Source organism: Epinephelus lanceolatus, chromosome 1, assembly GCF_041903045.1.
Source record: "Epinephelus lanceolatus isolate andai-2023 chromosome 1, ASM4190304v1, whole genome shotgun sequence".
NCBI classification, from domain to species: Eukaryota; Metazoa; Chordata; class Actinopteri; order Perciformes; family Serranidae; genus Epinephelus; species Epinephelus lanceolatus.
Window position 1 is genome coordinate 1,641,451 of NC_135734.1, and position 16,435 is coordinate 1,657,885.

The 16,435-nt window shown below is 41.9% G+C and overlaps 1 protein-coding gene across 2 annotated transcripts in view; it reads right to left on the minus strand.

The window, feature by feature from the left end:
- Positions 1 to 257: 257 nt before the first annotated feature.
- The window catches only part of hdac11 (histone deacetylase 11), a 176,189-nt gene continuing 160,011 nt past the window's right edge, over positions 258 to 16,435 (minus strand). The window contains exons 10-11 of one of the 2 annotated variants that reach the window (XM_033633015.2): positions 9,210 to 9,388; positions 258 to 6,328 (exon numbers count right to left, since the gene is read on the minus strand). In XM_033633015.2, coding sequence (XP_033488906.1) covers positions 6,125 to 6,328; positions 9,210 to 9,388 — 383 coding nt within the window. In that variant the 3' untranslated portion in view covers positions 258 to 6,124. Of the gene's footprint in view, positions 6,329 to 9,204; positions 9,389 to 16,435 lie in introns of both variants that reach the window. The other variant, XM_078167731.1, reaches the window with a different exon arrangement.

Below are 16,435 nucleotides of genomic sequence, written 5' to 3' on the forward strand. Positions count from 1 at the left end.
GCTATTGCTGCAACTTGGCTTTCTTTAGTATCAAAACTGACCCACTCCAGAGAACTTCTTACAAATGCTGCCCAACTTTCGGCTGAAAACTGTATGATATTAGGAGTTGTGCTGCATACAGCACTCCATATTTAACAGGATGCATCCTTAGCTGCAGATGTGCTTGCTAAGGTAAACATGTGTTTGGGTTGATGCAAATGAGATGACATTTAAAAAAAAAATCAAATCAAGTGGAGAAAACGACTCAGACTCATCACTTGTTGTATATTGTAGTTTATTAGGTCATTCATTAGACTCTAGAAGCTTATAAACTAGTCAGTTTAGGGTCTATTATTAAGAAATATATACATATATATTAAAATTACTCTTTTGTATAGTATTAGAACAATATGAGAAGCAGATGTAACATACGCCTCTTGCATGTTACATTAAATACATCAGTTGAGCTTTAAATGGTCACTATGTGTAATAGCAAAATCTTGTAATATAGAATATAATTTTGCCAGTAATTTTACCTTTATTTAGTAGTTGTAAGGTGTACATATTTGTGTTATTTTCATATTTTTATGCTGTTATCTTATATTTCAAATTTAATGCTTGGCTACACAGTATCCAAGGTAACGATGCAGCTATAAAGCCCATCACCGGGGGAACAAGTCAGACCAGGCTTGTATCCCCCACGTCAGTGTGTGAATGTTAAATGTATAGCTGATCTGAGAGAGACTTTATTACTAATTATAACTATATTGACATTCAGAGTGATTATCAATGTGTACTGGTTCATCTGTATCAATAGTGTCTTTTATGTAATTTGTAATATAGTAAGTCTTTGACATAGCTGTCAAGTCTCCCGTTTTGGCCAGGAAACTACCGTATTTTACCCCTCTTTCCCGCCGTCCTCCCGTATTAGTATTTTCCTGTAAATCTCCCGTGTTATAATAACATAATAACCCTGTATTATAACGTAGGAATGTTCACAGCATTTCAATGTCAACAAAGGTAGGCCTATCAGATTCTGATCACCTAATTGTAGTTAGTAAGTGGTTGACAAGTGGTTATTTTAGATTTCCTGTACACCTGTCTTAAAATGTAAGGGATACTGGAGCTTGGTTGGGGTGGTGGGACGGCTTGCGGTGGGCGCCGGAAAATTTCCCTTATTTTCAGATCCAAAACTTGACAGGTATGATCTTTGATCCTGGTTAAGGTTAGACCGTTGACCATGTAATTTGTTATTTAACGGTTATTAAGCTTGTAAGTTTCCTTTGATTATGATTTTATTTATATTAAATAGTTTTACTGAGACTGGGCTTGTATCCCCCAGACCCCGAAGTGCTTGTAAGCAATAAACAGTCATCATTGAATCGACATCGGAGTGTCTGTGTGTCTTTGTTGGAGTCAACTGACGTTACTAACTGTTAGCCGTTAGTCCACCATCATTATCACAACACAACGCAGAGACTGTAGGCTGTCGCTATTACCGGTATCAGCAATATAACTTAACAGGGGCATACATAGAAAAAGAAATCACAACACTGGCCATTTTTATCACCTGCAAAGGGATTTGTGTAGACCCTAAGATTATACAATCATGTTACATATGTATATTAGATATACATATATAAGCTTATAGTTAGGGCTGGCTCAGGCTTGCCCTGTACCAGCCCCTAGTTGGCTGACTTAGGCCTAGTCTGCCGGAGGACCCCCCTATAATACACCGGGCACCTTCTCTCCTCCTCTCTCTCTCTCTCTCTCTCTCTCTCTCGTATTCTATTACTGCATCTTGCTAACTCGGCCATTCTGGATGTCACTAACTCGGCTTCTTCTCCGGAGCCTTTGTGCTCCACTGTCTCTCAGATTAACTCATATCGCAGCGGTGCCTGGACAGCGTGACGTGTGTGGGTGTGCTGCTGCCGTGGTCCTGCCAGATGCCTCCTGCTGCTGCTGCCATCATTAGTCATTAGTCATACTTCTACTGTTATTATACACATATGACTATTGTCACACATGTATACTGCCAGATATTAATACATACTTTCAACATATTGTACCACAGTAGCCAGAACTATAACTATAATATTATTACTTTCAATAATGTTGTTGTAAGCTACTGTTATTACCTGCATCTCTCTCTCTGTCTCTCTCTCTGTCTCATTGTGTCATGCAGATTACTGTTAATTTATTATGCTGATCTGTTCTGTACGACATCTATTGCACGTCTGTCCGTCCTGGAAGAGGGATCCCTCCTCAGTTGCTCTTCCTGAGGTTTCTACCATTTTTTTTTCCCTGTTAAAGGGTTTTTTTTGGGGAGTTTTTCCTTATCCGCTGCAAGGGTCATAAGGACAGAGGGATGTCGTATGCTGTAAAGCCCTGTGAGGCAAATTGTGATTTGTGATATTGGGCTTTATAAATAAAATTGATAAAATTGATATATTAATGATGATGGTGATTATATACCATATATTTACATTAAATTGTTCATTTTGACACAATAATAAGTCAAAAAAAGATGGAGCTGTCCGTTTTCCCTGTTTACATTTTTGGGTCCTAAGGCCATCTGCCATTGGTTGATATTCTCTAAACTGCAATCTGATTGGTTCATCAGCTAGAGTTATCCTGCAAGTTGCCTGAGCAGAGTGACAATTAAAATACAAGTTTGTGAAAATATATGATCAAACCAGAGCTGCCAACAAATTTTCCCGGACTCTATAGAATTGTTTAATATCACACACAAAAAACTGTGTACTCTATTGATGGAGAACGATCAACAACACGAAAAACGCGTTCGGCCTACCGTCTAAATGTGGCGATGCAAGACGGCAGCCTCCAGCAGACCGCGCCCTGCCTTTGTATATATAGAAAAATCATTCTCAGCCTGTGAGAAAACTTCCATTTGTATGTGAATTGCATTACACTTTTGTAAATGTATATTTATGGAAGCAATAGTTGATATTTGCTAATAAACAACCACGTAAATTACACATTGTAACTTTAAAGCTGCATATACTAGAAGAATGTTGTCCTTGGCAGGCAAACCTTTGTCTGACCCAGCGCATATTTTATTTGAAGAGTATCAGTTGTTGCCATTCAACAGCAGATATAGAGTCCCCAAAGTTAGATTAAACAGACTGAGGAACTCTTTTATTCCTCAGTCTATTAAAATGTTGAATAATTGTTAGGAGGCACCACAGCCACTTTGATGTTGGATATAGCAAATGTCACATGTCTGATGGTATATTTTGTCTGATGGATGTTTAAGGTTATATTTTTGTAATTTGTAATGAATTTGGTGATGAGAAACAAGTGTCTTGGATGCAAAACAAATTTCAGAATGAATTCTGATAATAAAGTAATCAATCAATCAATCAATCAATCAATCAATCTATGAATATTTTCCTAACATTTCAGCTTTTGAACAGATATTTGAGAATCCAGTTTTTTTTTTTATTTGTGAATCTCAATTCTACACTTGCAGATTTGCATTTGACACACACTGACTCTTTTTTTTAATTCGTGGAATTTGTGTATTTTCAGAACTGTTTGATTTGCAAAATATTTCTCTTAGTTCACAAATCTTTTTTTATATTTGTGGAGGTTGTTTGATATTTACAGATTACACATTTACACATCAATAATAGATCTTCTCACAAATAATTTTTGAAACAAATCTGTCTCCATATTGAAATATTTGCCGATCCATTTAATATTTGCAAAATGTTTTTCTAAATTAACAAATATTTATATTTGTGGAAGAGATTTAATATTTACAGGTTACATATTTACACACTGATAGTAGATCTTCTCACACAATTCATTTTTGATACAAATCTCCACATTTGTGTATTTGTAGATCCATTTAATATTTGTAAAATATTTTTCTAAATTTACAAATCCTTTCTTTATATTTGTGGAAGTAGTTAAATATTGACAGATTTCACATTTACACACAGATAGTAGATCTTCTCACACAAATAATTTTTGATACAAATCTGTTTCCATATTTGAATATTTGCAGATCTGTTTAATATTTGCTAAATATTTTCTGAGTTTACAAATCTTTTTTTGTATTTGTGGAAGGTATTATAAATTTACAGATTACACATTAACACAGGTGGTCGATCAGTTCACACAAATAATAATAAGACAAATCTCTCTCCATACTGGGATCACAGCAGAGCGCAGATTTAAGAGTTATCTCGTAAATTGAGTTAAAACAAGCTGCTGAGCAGCTGCACCAACCTCAGACGTGTTTTCACTGTTCTGTTACTATGTTTTGATGATGTACCTGGGTAGCTAGCTTGGTAGAAAGATGTGATCCCCATTGTAAATCTTCCCTTAGTATAACTATTAGCAAAGAATGATGGCCAAAACTATGGAAATAAGGGCCAGAACCAGAATACTCCTTTAGTTAAAAGTCATTTCTCACTTTAAATGGAGCTGCCAAGTTACCTTTTGAAGCTTCACACCAGCATAAAGAGGGGGGGTATGGGGATTTCACAAATGAGTAAGCTAAGAAAGCACTCATACTTCAGCTTACTCTGAACTGTTTAAATGTTTTAAGTAGAATTTCAATATGAAATGACTTAGTTAGCATACTGTACACACACAAGCACACACCTGCACAGACCTCAGTTAGTATTGTGTGTGTGTGTGTGTGTTTGTGTGTGTGTGTGTGTGTGTTTGATGGAGTGGCTTAAGTGTCTTTTGGAAACTGTGATATTGTTCCAGCTGTTGCAATAATCATATTGATCCAATATTTTTAATAGAGATGCACGATATTGGACTTTTTTGCTGATATCCGATATGCCAATCTATAACAACTTATTTGGCTGATTACCATTATCGATATATCCACTTTTTTCTCCACCTAAATTAAGTGATCGTCAAGTCTTTTCCGTAGTGGGATCTACATCATATTATGCATGCATTCACTTATCGTGATGGCCCACCAGCAGATGGAGACATGAAATACAATGGTTTTCAATGCATGTAATATTCATTCATTGTGTAAATTAAGACAAAGCATGTTGGCCAATTCTAATAATTCATTTTAAACTCAGTATTGGCCAATACTGATGACGTGCCAATATTTCTGTGCATCCTTAATTTTTAATGATCTATTTTGTCTCCTTTTACACAACTCCTCCATGTGTAATCATCATTAGGAGAGTTCTGTCTGTGTCAGTACAGCAAGTCAAACTCATGAAACTCACAGGCCGGTGCAGTCAATAAACGCAGCTATTTTCAATTTTTGAACTTTGATGTGGAGATGTCAGGAACACATTGCAACAACAACACAGACACAGAAGAGTTAAGTGGCTTCAGTAAAATCATATTGAACTCGCTGTAAACGTTATCTGCACAGACTGTATGGATTTAGAGCCTTAAGTACAAAAACCCATCAAAGGGCAAACTTGATTAATGAAACACTGTTAAGTCTGTAATAATTACATTATTATTTGTTGTACACTAATTTATACTGGAAGTGATAAAGGAAAATGCTAATGAGGAATGAAGAAGACATTATCATCTGTAAGAAGGTTAAGCATCCCTAGTAGATTATGTTTGATAGGTACGGCTCTCGTGCAATTATCTTGTGTTTCACCTCTGAAGGACAGGTCACTTGCCATGTATCTGTAACAACATCAAAATCTTCACAATTTCATTAACTAGTAATATATCATCTTTCACAAAATACATTATTATATTTCCTGAGATTAAAGAATACATCATACATAAAAACCATCATTCTCCAACTGATGAAAATTGAAACTACTTTTTTTGTGGCACATGAGAACTCAGGAAAGTGTGATTATTATTGTTTTTGTCTTTTAAGAATTATTCCCTTTGTATAATTGCCAACTTAAAGATGTAAAACATGACCAAGGCTATTTTCTGGTTGTTGTATGTGTGCAAACAAGCACTGGGTAACCCCTGTCATCAGTTTCAAATTAAGATGTTTCTGTGTGACAGCAGAAAGCTTACAGTATTATCACTGCTGTCACACAGTACCTGCATAATTTAAAGTGACTTCAGGGCCTTTAAATGTCACAGCTCTGAGTGTTAATGTCAGGATGAATGCATCTCATACTGCAGTGAATGTTGATCCAACACATCCAGAGCTGCCTCACATCAGGCTTGTCATAAGTGACGATGATCCCTCCCCCTCCTCAACCTCTGCTCCAATTAGGCCCTGTTGGTGCAAGTTGAGGATGGAGTCAGCGATGATGCGGGCTGTTTTCTTCTGGTATCCTCCAGATGTCACCATAAGTATGGGGATGCCCCGTCGCCTTGCAGCACTGAACACAATCTCATCTCTCTTTACAATGCCCTGGAGAGGAAGACAAGAGAAGAGCTGGTCTGTCAGTCTGCCCATGGCCTCGGATAGGACGTGTAACTTCTCGGAATTTTGGCAGGCTGCTGGCTAATGCTTCTACAGTACCTACACTCCATTCTTCACCTGAGGAGGGAGGGGAGGCTGGAAGCAGTCTGATAGTTCTAATTTCTCATTACTTCACTGTGGAGCACCAAACCTCTCAGGGCATTACATACCCCAGAGACTGAGAGTGGCAACAGCTTGTATCCAAACTCTCATTTACTATTGAACAATTTGCAGCACAATGACTGAGTTTGAACATTATTAGGCATAACAGAAACACGTGTTTTACCGCAACCTTAAATAACAATTATTAAAGCTGCACTAACCAAGTGTTAATTTTAGGCTATTTAGCAGCCCAAATCACTGATTAGCTCTGCACCACACATCACTGTACCATCCCACTAACACATTCTGCACATTTACTTGATTTGTTCCAATTATTCTGTGGAATTTACAGCATCACCTATAGGATATCTGTGCACACAGGAAGTCATACATCCAAATGTGGCTCATGCAAGATCAGCTCTTAGTATGCTTTCACATTTCCTAACAAATTACCTACGTAAAGTACTAAAGTTTCCTGACACAGCGGAGCCTGTCACTTCTCCATTCAGGTATTTCTCCTGCCATTACAACACTGCGTATGAGGTATCTCAACAAAAAAAAATGGTCAACATATATCCTTTACTTTATCTTTCCTGTAAAAATTTTCTTTAGATATCAGTAAGGGAGAATTAGACATGTGTATAACCCTCCCCTGCCCAGGATCAATCTCAGGGCCATGCCGTGGTCCATGCCAAGTAGTCATACTATGATGAACATTTACCATGACTAAGATTTTTTTCATTTTCTTTCATTCATTATTGCCTTAAATTGTAATAAAACATATTTCCCACTTTAACTGCTTATATTTGTTATGTTGCAAACATGGAAATTGTTGGGATAGCGGCTATATTGGCTATATGCAAATTATACGTCATAAATAGAATATAATATGATTTTAGAATAATTATAAATCTGAGAATTCCGATGTGTTTCTAATACTAAACATATAAAACAGACACCAGGTTTTCCAAAAGAGTTTAAAAAAACAAACAAAAAAAAAACATTTCAGGTAGCAACCATCTTGAAAAAAGCAAATTAGAGGTCATGCTGTACTGTACTGGATTACATTAAATTGACATGTGTTTCAAATTATTTGTCCTCTCTATTTACATAAATGGATGAGGAGGTAGTTAAATTATGCTGGAACATAATTATATAATTTAATAAACAACATTATGACTGTATTAGACACCCTAAATACACTATTTGACAGCTGTTTCTGATTGCATTACATTGTGCAGATGTACCTAACATGGCCACTGAGTGTGGGGAGCAGCTCTACAGCACACTGTCCCTCCAGCTCACCGCTGATGTTTTGGAATCCAGTATGAACTGTAAAAAGTAGTTCAGGCTTAAAGTAGGCTTATCAGTACTCACATCTCATATGTATCTACATTAGCCTTTTTTACACTGCCTGTTCAAGATGGGAATATCACACGGTTATGCCGCCTCTCTGTGCTGTATATAAGGTATGATCCAAGAATTGGGGGACAGAGTTGTCTCGCCTTTAAGCCCAGCTTGGACCTAAGATTCGCAACGGGTTGAAGTTGAAACAGGCAACTACTTGCAATGCGTCATTCTTCAACGTTCTAAAACAACTTCACATCAATGCAGCTAGATGAGACGGTGTATCATCTCTATGCGACAACTCTCTGTACCTCTGTTCTGATTTCCAGCTTTTCAGGCTTATTTTGTGGCAGAATATAATTTGTAGCTTCTTAAAATATGAATAAGGGTAGTGATAGTGAGTTACTGGCTACAGTTGCATTTGTAGTAGTGATGAAATGGCAAAAAACAAAAGCAAAACGAGCAATTAGATGGACTGTATTCATAATAAATATGCCACAGTAATATAAATAACCAATCAATGAAAATGTGTGTGCATGTGTGGCAGCAGTGACCCAGCGCCCGACACCGGTTCACAGTGAGGACAGAAACAGAGGGCTCGGTGGGCAGCACCTGCTGCAGCAAGCGAACTCGCCAACTGCGGTCACTTTGACTTGACCAGCTGACTTCACCACAAGCCGATTAGCTGTTGAAACAGGTAATGTGCTTTACATTCTAAAACCAGCTGTCGGTGATTTGACCAGCTGAGTTGCAGGTGACATCATCAGCTGGCTTGAGTTGACCGTCCAGTTAACACCACTGCAACTTTTCTCTGCAATGTTCTAAAACGATTCTATCTTGTTGCAAGTCTTTGGTCTGAACTTGGCTTTAAGCCACCACAGGGGGTGGTAACAGCACCGAAATGATGTCTGTATAAACAGGGCAACTGACAGGACAGTATCATGTGATGTTCTGACAACATGTGTGTGACCCTTCACAGGAGATTTAAAAGTAGCTGTTAGCGGCCAACTCAAAGAGGAAGAGCAGCGAGCAAAAATGTCTGCAAATTGTGAAAACAATGAGGACCAGCAGCTCCTTACCATCCAAGCAGAGGACAACATCAGCTACCATATAGCAGAGATGGTAAATGGATGTTATTGCCATGTTATGCCATTGATTATAAAGCGCTGCTGATGTGTATGCTTTATCTCAAACTAGAGGTTGAAACTGTTGTGTTACATGTCACGCCTGTCACACTTCATTTGCTTCCAGAATGCACCGTCATTGTTTGGTTCTGTGTAAAAATGCAAAGGAGGCATAAAGAAGGGACTTAGTAGGGGCTCAATAGTGCCATATCTATCTGAAACTGGCTATTGAGTGTCTGATAGAGCATGTACAGTGCCTGTGGTGATATGGAGAGTCCTCCGAGGGGGTCCCCATCCAAGATATCTGTCCCTGCATTATAGATGAGGATGTCAGGTCGGACCTCGTTCAGCGCTCCATCAGAGTGGAGCTCCACTTTCTGGAGGTACTCTAAGTCTTCAGTGCCCCAGTCCAGCTCCACCTTCCTCTTTATGGCTCCTGGAAATACAGAGAAATTGAGATACTCTGTATATTTTCCACTCACCATCATCAGGAAGCCACAGAATATAGCTGCCACCAGAACCAGCCTTTTTGTTAAAAAGTTGTAGTGTGGATTGTGGAATTATCTGTTGCCTGGTGTCCCATTTTTCAACAGTCACTTAACAGTCACACAGTGCCAGGTCTGTGGAAAAAATCTGTCATTGTTCCGGTAACCTAGGTCTCATGTCCAGCTGTGAATAATGACTATAGACCTGTCTCATTAACATTGGTTGTGATGAAATGTTTTGAAAGGATCATTGTCAATATGCTTAAATCTGAGGTTGTTGGTTATCTAGATCCTCTACAGTTTGCCTATAGACAGGGTCGTAGCACTGAGGATGCAGTTATTTCTGACACTCATTTAATTAAGAAGTATCTAGAGGACCCCAAAGCATATGCTAGAGTTTTATTTGCAGATTTTAGTTCGGACTTTAACACAGTCCAACCCTACCTGATCATACAGAAGTTAATCAACATGAAGGTGAACTCTTTTATCATTAAATGGTTTTATTCTTTCCTAACGAATAGGACCCAAGAAGTCAGAGTGAACAGCTCACTCTCAGCAGTGAAACAGTGTAGCACAGGTGTGCCTCAGGGCTGTGTCAGTTCTCCTGTACTCCTTAGACTAGACTTACTTTATTCGTCCCAGAGGGAAATTTGTTTCCACTAACTGTACATTTACAGAGATCAATCACGGATATCACAGGCACAGACATATCACAGACATCACAAAACATCACAAAACATTACATGTTCATTTACAGAGATGGACACTTTGAGTCAACAGGATCTCTTGTTCAGTGCAGCTATGGCTGCTGGGATCAGGCTCTTCCTGAGTCGAGCTTTCCTAAATTTGAGTGTTGGGTACCTGCGCCCTGAGGGTAATGGGATGAGGTATTGGTTGAGTGGGTGTGTGGTGTCCCGTTCTATTGATTTTGCAAAGCATGTAATGGACCTGTTATTTAACTCTGTGAGGTTGGGTGTGGGAAGACCAATGATTTTGAAAGCGGTGTGTATGATGCGTGTCAGTTTGGCCCAATAGGTGACAGAAAGCATGGTGAAGAAACATATGGAACAGAACAGAAGGATTAGTTGAATGATGCTTTGGTACAGAAGGTACAGTTTTCAGATAGCTGACAGTCTTTGTTGGCTGCTTTTTTGTATGTCTCTGGTGTGTCGACTATATAGTGACACTATATAGAACATCTTAACAGTGACCCATCCACCTTACAGGCTTGTGGGATTGATCACATTCCACTGTCCTTGAGGAAAGGGGATAGACAGAGACAGTTAAATCAGAGGGAAACCATTTGGATTTATAAACTACAGGCCACTAAATATCCAGGCCTGAATGAGGATCTTGACTTTAGTGTGTTTATTTGATTATCTGTGCATGACTTTAGTGTCTTTATTTGATTGTCTGTTTTATGTTGTTTGAGTTTACTCTCTGCATGGTTTATTTTTTAACCTGACTGTAATGTGTTTTGCATGTTGACCTTCTATATTCATGTTTGACCTTCTTGAGAATTGTATGATACTTATCTCTGACTGTGTTGTAAGGATGACATCTGCTGGATGCTTTTATGTAATGGCAATTGTCACCTGACCAGCACTCCTGCCTGGTGGAGGTTTCTAATAGGTGGACTTATGCTTTAAGAAACTCTCCATCCTGTTGAGAACTGTTTGACTCCCTGATGAAGGCTTAATTGCCGAAACGCGTCAGAGTTTTTTTAAAGGGAAATGTTACCAAGCCATTAAAATAAAGGCTTTTTAACTTTGTTCAACTGAGAGTGCCTTGGAGTCTTCCTTGTTTTCTCAGGTTGTGGTAGGTGATGGGCTTATGCAGTCACTGATGTAGAGAGTATACAGGAAAGAGCTCAGCACACATACCTGTGGAGCTCCAGTGTTGATTGTGAGTACAGGGGGTGTGGCCCACCCTCACTTCTTGCAGTCTGTCAGTGAGGAAGTTGTGGATGAGATGGATCAGACAGGGGGGAATGTTGAGATGGTGCAGTTTCTGGATCAACAGGTGTTTCTGGATCGTACTGAAGGTGGAACTGAAGTCCACAAAGAGAATTCTCACAAAGTTACCTGGTGTGTCCAGGTGCTGAAGGAGGAAGTGCAGCAGGCAGGCTACAGCATCGTCTGTGCCCCTTTTGGCCTTATAGGCAAACTGAAAGGGGTCCAGATGTGGTGTGACAATCGGTAGGATGATGTTCAGCAGGAGTTTCTCTAGGCACTTCATTATTATGGATGTCAAGGAAACGGGGCGGTAGTGGTTGAATTCTGTAGGTTGGGGTGTTTTGGGTATTGGGATTATGGTGGAAATTTTCCACAAGGTGGGTATTGTTGCAGTCCAGTAGAATTCACAGAAAAGGGAGTGCAGGATTGGTGAGAGCTCCAGAGCGCAGGTCTTCAACACCCTGGCTGGGTGCCATCAGGTTCCGGAGCCTTGCCTAACTTGCAGTGGCTCAGCTGGTGCCGTACCTCCTCCTCTGTGAAGGGGGCCAGTTCCTCAGGGTCCAGTGGGGGGAGGGCTCTCAACCAGGTCTGACACTCTGATGAAAAATCCTGGTTGTCAAAACGGGTGTAGAAAGTGTTCAGTTGTTTGGTGAAGGTTTCTGGGTCATCTGATGTACATGTGGATTTGGGTTCAGATCCTGTCTGGGTCCTCACCCTCTGGAAGGCTTGTTTGGTGTTCATGTTGCTGAATTCTGCTTCCAGTTTATTTTTGTATTCCAGTTTGGCTTTGAGTATTTCATTTTTAATGTTCCTGTTTGCTGTTTTGAGGCTGGCCCAGTCCTTGAGCCTGAAGGTTTTGTGCTTTTCCTTCAGGCTCTGTTTTATTTGTGGGTCTGATCCAGAGCTTGGGATTGGGATAGATCCTTATTTTTCTGGTTGGAATGGTGGAGTCCATACAGAATCTGATGTAGTCTGTGATGACAGAAACCCTGTCATTCAGATCTCCATCGAAGATACTCCAGTCAGTGCAAGCCAAGGAGCCTTGGAGTTGGTTAGTGGCGTTCTCCGACCAGTGTGGGGTGCTGTAGCAGTTTGGTATGTGACGTCTCAGTTCCTGTCGGTAGAGCAGAAGTAAAAAGATGATGTTGTGGTCGGCAAGTCCAAGCAGTGGATATGAATGGGCTTGGAATGTGTCGGTAATATTCCCGTAGCAGGGATCCAAGATGTTTCCCCTCCTGGTTGGAATATCCACATACTGTTGAAATGATGGTTACACACAGTCCAGCCTAAAGTTATTGAAGTCCCCCAGAATGAAAAGCGGAGTGCCGGGATATCTGGCTAGCACTGCGTTAGCATTCTCAGCTATTAGCTCTGCTGCTATATTGATGTTAGCACTGGGGGCTATGTAGACACAGCTGATCACAACAGTGGGGAATTCCCGGGGGAGGTAGAAGGGGCAAAGGGACAGGGTCAGCATCTCCAGGTTGGGTGTGAACACCTTACGATGTACTTTGATGTTGTTACACCACCCATCGTTGACATAAACACAGACCCCACCACCTTACGTCTTCCCCGACAGCCTTGTTCTGTCAGACCTGATGATGGTGAAGTTGTCCAGGCTGACCTCAGCATCTGAAACGGACTCCTTCAGCCACGTCTTGGACAGAGCAATGATACAGATGTCCCGGAAAGCCCTTTCAAAGTGGCACCTCGCATGTAGCAGGTCCATTTTATTACAGAGTGATCGGACATTGGACATGAGAATGGTGGGGAGAGGTGGTTTGAATGGACGCTTCCTTACTCGGCAGCGGATGCCTCCACGTTTCCCTCTTTTCCTCAGCCGAAGCTCCGACGGTAGGACAACAGTAGGCTTGGTGTTACTCAGCAGCGAGGCCCAGTGTACCAGGAGTTCATCTCGGCTGTAGGTGAGTAGCCGGTTGCCGTTGTCGGGTTGGAGTGCAAAGCTGTTGCAGATCAGCCATAGAATCGCGAGTAAAATGGCAGACTGATAGAATGATGTCATGGTTTATCAGCCCAGATTTATCCAACATAAACATCCACATTTAACACAAAACAACGCAAACACAGAACGATTCTCTCAGTGCACTTAGTGCTGTCGCAGCAGAGCATGTGCCATATTGGATTTGAGGCCCCAGTTACACTGTACACCAATGAATGTAGGAGTTCACATCCTAACAATCATGTCATCAGATTTTCAGATGACACCATCATCTTAAGCCTGTTAGATGTGAATGTTTCCCCCTCTGTGTATTTAAGTGAGATAGCCACTTTTAAGACCTGGTGTGATAACAACTATCTTGTATTAAACAGGAAAAAACTAAAGAGATGATCTTCGACCCTATGGGAATTGTATCTCATGACCTTGTGATTATTGATAACAACGAAATTGAACAGGTGTCCTCATATAAATATCTAGGACTAAGGTTGGCTAATAATCTGAGCTGGAGTGTTCATTTTGACCACTTGTGTAACAGATTAGCACAGAGGCTCCACTTTCTTCGGAGGCTGTGGCTGTTTGGGGTCCAAGCTGAGATCATGTTAACATTTTACAATGCCGTACTAGCAAGCATTATAATATATGGTATGGCAGTGTGGTTCGGCTCTCTTACAGTCCAGTGGAAGGCTAGACGTGGTGACAACAGCCATTAAGTTAATGGGGAAACTTGTCCAACTCCAGTCTCTCCAGTCAGTATATGAGGGTGCAGTAGTCACACAAGCCAAAAATGAACTGTTACCATCAGGGAGGCACTACAGAGCCAGCAGATGCAAGAGTTACCGTTCTAAACTGTCCTTTATCCCCACCTCCATCTCACTACTTAATAAACAAATACATACATCTGATAGCCCCTTCCACCCCTCCCCTGGGGAGGTCTACTGCTGTGGATCCACTAACCTAGTCCCCCCTCCACCCCCAACCTTAGTCAGGGCGGTGGGGGGCCTACTGTGGATCCTGCTGTGGATCCATTACCACCGTTGTGGTATAGGTTAGGCAGGGGGGAGGCTTATGGCTGCGGATCCTCTGCCTGACACCTCCCTTGTAAAAAAAAAAAGTAAAAAAATCTTGTAATGTTCTTTTGGTTATGCCATTCTCTTCATCTGCCTGAGGTGTCTCCCTGGCAGAGCAGGGCTGCTATTGTGACTATTGACCTGCTGCAGACCTGATACGTTCTTACTCGCACTTCAGTTTTTATTTGCGACAGTTTAATTTGCACTACTGTATTTTATTTGCACTATCTATACTACAGTTTTTATTGCACTTTTTATGATTATCTCCTGGGCTAGTGCAACCTTAAGGAGCTTTTGTTCTTTTAGTCCTACCTGTTTTGGTAAAATTGATACATTTCTTTCATCCAGTAGTCCTGATTGCACAATTATGTTATTCAAATCTGCATTCTTGCTGTACTACATGGTTGTCTACTGTGTGTCTCGTTTGTATATGGTAGCTGTATCTGCTATGCAGCTATGTCGCACTATATGCCCAAAACAAATTTCCCATTTGGGACATTAAAGTTCATCTTATCTTATCTTAAAATAACCACAATAAAACAAACACACTTATCCACGGGCCTCATATACATGTAGGCTAATAATGTCATGATCAGCCCTGCCTCTGCTGGGGCGGGGAGCTGCTGACATCAACTGGGGACATTGTCGGGCGGTGGAAGGAATACTTTGAGGAACTCCTCAATCCCACCAACACACATTCCAGTGAGGAAACAGAGCCGGGGGTCTCGGGGGTGGGTCGTCCAATTTCTGGGGCAAAGGTCGCTGAGGTAGTGAAGCAACTCCAAGGCGGTGGAGCCCTGGGGGTGGATGAGATTTGCCCTGGATATCTCAAGGCTCTGGATGTTGTAGGGCTGTCCTAGCTGACACGCCTCTGCAACATTGCATGGACATCGGGGGCAGTGCCTCTGGAGCGGCAGACCGAGGTGGTCCCCATTTTCAAGAAAGGGGACCAGAGGGTGTGTTCCAACTACAGGGGGATCACGCTCCTCAGCCTACCCGATAAGGTCTACTCCAGGGTGCTGGAGAAGAGGGTCCGGTCAATAGCTGAACCTCAGATTGAGGAGGAGCAATGTGGTTTTCGTCCCGGACGTGGAACTGTGGACCAGCTCTTTACCCTCACCAGGGTGCTGGAGGGGGCATGGGAGTTCACCCAACCAGTCCACATGTGTTTTGTGGATCTGGAGAAGGCTTACGACCGTGTCCCCAGGGGCATCCTGTGGGGGGTGCTCCGGGAGTATGGCGTTGGTGGCCCCTTGCTAAGGGCCATCCAGTCCCTGTACCGAAGAAGCATAAGTCTGGTTTGCGTGGCCGGCAGTAAGTCGGACCTGTTCCCGGTGAGGGTTGGACTCCGCCAGGGCTGCCCTTTGTCACTGGTTCTGTTGGACGGAATTTGTAGGCGCAGCCGAGTGGAGGGTGTCAGGTTCGGTGACGGGAGGATCTCATCCCTGCATCTTGCAGATGACGTGGTCCTCCTAGCTCCATCGAACAGTGACCTCCAGCTCTCGCTGGGACGGTTCACAGCCGAGTGTAAAGCGGCTGGGATGAGAATCAGCACCTCCAAGTCTGAGGCCATGGTCCTCAGCCGGAAAAGGGTGGGGGGGGGGGGTCCTTACTCAGGTGGAGGAGTTTAAGTATCTCGGGATCTTGTTCACGAGTGAGGGTAGGATGGAGCGGGAGATTGACAGGCGGATTGGGGCGGCGTCAGCAGTGATGCGGGCGCTTAACTGGTCCAATGTGGTGAAAAGGGAGCTTAGCCAGGAAGCCAAGCTCTCGATTTACCGGTCGATCTACATTCCGGCCCTCACCTATGGTCACGAGCTCTGGGTAGTGACCGAAAGAACGAGATCGCAAGTACAAGCGGCCGAAATGAGTTTCCTCCGCAGGGTGGCTGGGCTCAGTCTTAGGGATAGGGTGAGGAGCTCGGACATCCGGGAGGGACTCGGAGTGGAGCCGCTACTCCTCCATATCGAGAGGAGCCAGTTGAGGTGGTTCGGGCATCTGGTAAGGATGCCTTCT